The sequence below is a fragment of the Chenopodium quinoa genome, unplaced genomic scaffold (genome assembly GCF_001683475.1).
Source record: "Chenopodium quinoa cultivar QQ74 unplaced genomic scaffold, ASM168347v1, whole genome shotgun sequence".
NCBI lineage: Eukaryota > Viridiplantae > Streptophyta > Magnoliopsida > Caryophyllales > Amaranthaceae > Chenopodium > Chenopodium quinoa.
Window position 1 is genome coordinate 2,322,171 of NW_018744167.1, and position 4,310 is coordinate 2,326,480.

The 4,310-nt window shown below is 38.1% G+C and overlaps 1 protein-coding gene across 1 annotated transcript; it reads left to right on the plus strand.

Moving 5' to 3' along the window:
* The first annotated feature begins 685 nt into the window (after window positions 1-685).
* Window positions 686-4,310, plus strand: LOC110693961 (LRR receptor-like serine/threonine-protein kinase FLS2). The gene is made up of 2 exons (XM_021871142.1): window positions 686-3,714; window positions 3,987-4,310. Exons 1-2 carry the CDS (start codon window positions 686-688, stop codon window positions 3,991-3,993), a joined length of 3,036 nt encoding a protein of 1,011 aa, XP_021726834.1. The 3' UTR covers window positions 3,994-4,310.

The window sequence follows — 4,310 nt, forward strand, 5'->3', positions numbered from 1 at the left end:
AATTACAGTGATTAATTTCAATTTTATTTTTTGGCATTTTTCTATCCATTCGTAATATGCGGAGTTTCAAGATTCTAACTTGATTATACTTGGTATAAAATAAAATCAATGGGATTTGTTCGGAAATTTCCAATTACATTTCTGGACTATCTGTTGTTAGTCAGTGAATTATGATATGATCGTTAAATTTGGAAAGTTATGCAAGTTGATGACGAACTATGACCGTGTTAGTTGGCTCTAACATTTCTATCTTGAACTTTGTATTGTACGGATTAAATAATTACAATATTTTAACACAATTGATTAAAAATTACTCTAGTCTATTGTGGTACGGAGGGAGTAGTATGAAAAGTGCGATTTGGTAATGGGTGCATTCGTACCTAACACGAAGATTCCTTGGGTTCTCCGAAACTTAGCTGTGGTTTGGTGCGATTCTTATCTCTGACTTTTTCAATTTTCACAAAGTAACCTAGTGAATGATGATGCAGTTTAGAATTAGACCAGGTTTACTAGTGCTTACACAATGATGGTTTTTATTTACAGCATAACCATGTTGACTTCTTGGTAGTGTTTACACAGTTTTTCAGTTTCTATATATATCCAAGACAATAGTTTAATTGGTCTTCATTTACAAATTGAATCCTTTTGATTTTCATCCACTATCTGCTGCCACCCAAAAACAGAAATGGCTTACTATCGACTTTTGTGTATGCTTTCTTGGCTTTTGCTACTGTGTTTTGTATTCCCTGCTACTGCAGGGATTATTAAGAATGGCAATACTGCTGTCCAATGTTTAGAAAAGGAGAGGAGAGCCCTGCTCCAATTTAAACGCGGTATTCAAGTTGATCGTTGTGGGTTGCTGTCTTCTTGGGGAGACCATGAAGGACTCCACCGAGATTGCTGTCAATGGGAAGGAGTCCGCTGCAGCAACCAGACTGGTCATGTCGTAGTGCTCCATCTTCGTGGGGTGCAAACGAATGCCCTTAATGATCGTTGTCTGAAAGGTACAGTTGGTGCTTCCTTACTTGACCTTAAGTATCTGAGGCACTTGGACCTTAGTTTCAATAACTTTCTCCGCCAATCCATACCCGGCTTTATTGGTTCCCTTACCAATTTAAAGCATCTCAGTCTCTCCAATGCTAATTTTAAGGGAGAGATTCCTCATCAGCTTGGAAATCTCTCCAGATTAAGATCTCTTGATCTTAATTGTCGTTCTGAACTGATTCCTCATGATCGCCCTTATGTGAAAAGCTTGTGGTGGCTTTCTCATTTAACATTGTTGAATGACATCAATTTGAGCGGTATCGATCTTAGTAATGTCACTGATTGGTTCCATATTGTTAACAACCTCCCTTATCTAAGTGTCCTTAGAATGAGTGAGTGTCAGCTTTCTGTAACATATCCACCATCACTTTCATATGTTAATTCCTCTACCACACTTAGCGTTATCAGCCTTTCTAGCAATGATTTTACTAATCATATATTCGACTGGCTGTTTAGTTTGAGTGGAATTAATACTACCTTGGTACACCTTGACCTCTCTTATTGCTTAATTTGGGGTATCATTCCAACTAATTTTGGTGGAATGAGCTCTCTTTCATATCTTGATTTGAGATTAAATATGCTAGTAGGTCCAATTCCAAGCTCGATTTGGGATATGCCTAATCTTTCATATCTCTCATTAAGTTGGAATGCACTTGATGGCTCTATTTCATTTCCTGACGAAATTTCAAGTCATACCCTCACTCATCTTGATCTCTCTGGGAATAGTTTTCAAGTCAGCCCTACTCTTTTGAAATCTCTTGGTCACTTATGCAACATACGAGAACTTGCCTTAAGTAGCCAAAACCTCCCCTTTGAGTTCTCCGCCATCATGCAATCCTTATCTGCATGTGCACTCCACACACTCGAGTCTTTAGATTTGAGTAACAACATGGTTTGGGGTTCCATTCCAGATATGATCAGCTCATTCTCTTCATTAAGAGAGTTACTTCTATATGGTAATCAACTTAATGGCACCATTAGTCCAGCTATTGGACAATTGTCTAAGCTTGAGCAGTTAGATCTTTCTTCGAATACCTTGTCAGACACTCTTTCTCAACACCACTTGTCGAATCTGTCAAGATTACGTACGTTATATCTGTCAGAAAACTCGGCACTTGTGGTGAATGTCAGTGATAACTGGATCCCTCCATTTCAACTCGACTCCCTAACCCTGGGTTCCTGCAAGTTGGGACCTCATTTCCCAAAGTGGCTTCAGACTCAAACCAAATTCTCCTGGCTTGACATATCCAATGCTGGGATTTCAGGCACTATTCCTGCTTCTTTTTGGGAGTCATTGCCATCCAATCTACAACTTTTGGATATGTCTCGCAATAGTCTTTACGGGACACTTCCAGAAGTATCAATTACCTTTGACTTCCTCCCTCGAATAAACTTGAGTACAAACCACTTCAGTGGTGCAGTACCATCCTTTCTGGTAAATGCTTCGATGTTGTACCTAGACAACAATATGTTTTCTAAGCTGATCCCTTTCTTGTGTCCTAAAGCCAAAACTAATATAACCTTTTTAGACCTTTCAAACAACATGATATCAGAGAAGCTTCCAGATTGTTGGACGTATTTTGACCAATTAACATCTCTTTACTTGGATAACAATAATCTATCAGGAAACTTGCCTGCATCCATCGGTGAACTGAAAAACCTCCAGGCGTTGCACTTGCGCAACAATAAGCTTTCTGGAGAAATATCTATGCCTTTAGAGAATTGTTCAGCTTTGGTTATTCTGGATTTAGCTGTAAATTCATTAAGTGGATATGTACCTCGTAGTATTGGGAATAGTCTAAGAAATCTCGGTGTTCTAATCCTAAGAAGCAATAACTTTGTTGGGGGTCTACCTTCTAGTCTTTGTGAACTTTCTCGTCTTCAAATCTTGGATCTTTCAAGTAATCATATCTCTGGAACCATTCCAACATGCATACGCAAGCTTACAGCAATGAGCAACACAACAAATCTCTTGCCAGTTATTGGTAAGGCGGGCATTTATGATTCATCGGATTCTGCAAAGCTTATGTGGAAAAGAGCAGAACAAAGCTTTAGCAACTCTCTGGGACTTGTCAAATCCATAGATATTTCGAGCAATATGTTGGAAGGCCAAATCCCCTCCGGAATTTCGCTTCTAACAGGTCTGTTTTCTTTGGACTTCTCAAAAAACAACTTGAGTGGGAGTATTCCTCCCAAAATCGGAGAGTTAACATCCTTAGAGATGCTTGATTTATCAAACAACCGACTTTCTGGCAAAATACCTGTAAGCCTTGCCAACGTAAGTTCTTTGGCAATCTTGGATTTGTCAAACAATAAATTAGGCGGAAGAATTCCGATTGGTACTCAGTTACAATCATTTAATGCTTCAGCATACATGGGGAACCCCGGACTTTGTGGTGATCCACTCCCCAAATGCCCTGGCGATGTACCACCTGATAGTGCAATGGATGTAGATGTCACTCAACACGAGAGCAGTGATATTTTTCCTGGATTGTACATCAGTGTGGTGCTTGGCTTTATCGTAGGATTTTGGGGAGTTTGTGGGACTTTGGTGATCAAGACATCGTGGAGGCATGCCTATTTCCGGTTCTTTGATAACATGAAAGATAGGCTCTATGTAGCTGTTAATCTGATCAAAATCAAAGTTTTGAGATATTTTAAAGCTAGTTGGTAAGTCATTAATCTTTTACAAGTTCAATATTTGATACAGTACATATCATCACTATCATTTGTTTGGATCTCATTAGCTCTGTCCTCAGCTGCTTAGCAAGAACTGTTCATATTGATATTGTGTAGCTTACTTTTGTTGTAGATAAATCTTGAGTGTAAATTTTCTAATTTCTGCTTACTAACTAATTAAATGCTAAATTATATTTGTGATCGTATCTAATATCAGAGGCATTAACTTATCTGATCTTTTTCGATTTCCTTTTCTTTTGCAGTTTATGATGTAAATATTGAGCAAATGGCCCAGTAGAGCAGATCTTGGCCTTAGCAACCTGGACTGTTGCCTATACCTGAAAATCAACATCTGTGTAATATTTGATAAAGATTAGTTTACTTTAGTTATACCAGCTTCTTAGAAGTATATTACTGCAAGAATAATACTTTATCGAAATTACACAGCATAAAGAAGCACAAGGAGTAGTGATACAGATGGTATTCGATATCAAAATTTTGGTGCCATTGTAAAACTTTAATTATTAGGGTGTCGAATAATCGTCTTTCAGAAATGAGATAGAATTAGTGAAGTACTTGCATTTGCA

Coding starts and splice junctions, on each gene's coding strand:
- LOC110693961 (XM_021871142.1), top strand. CDS start 686: ATGGCTTACTATCGACTTTTGTGTATGCTTTCTTGGCTTTTGCTACTG.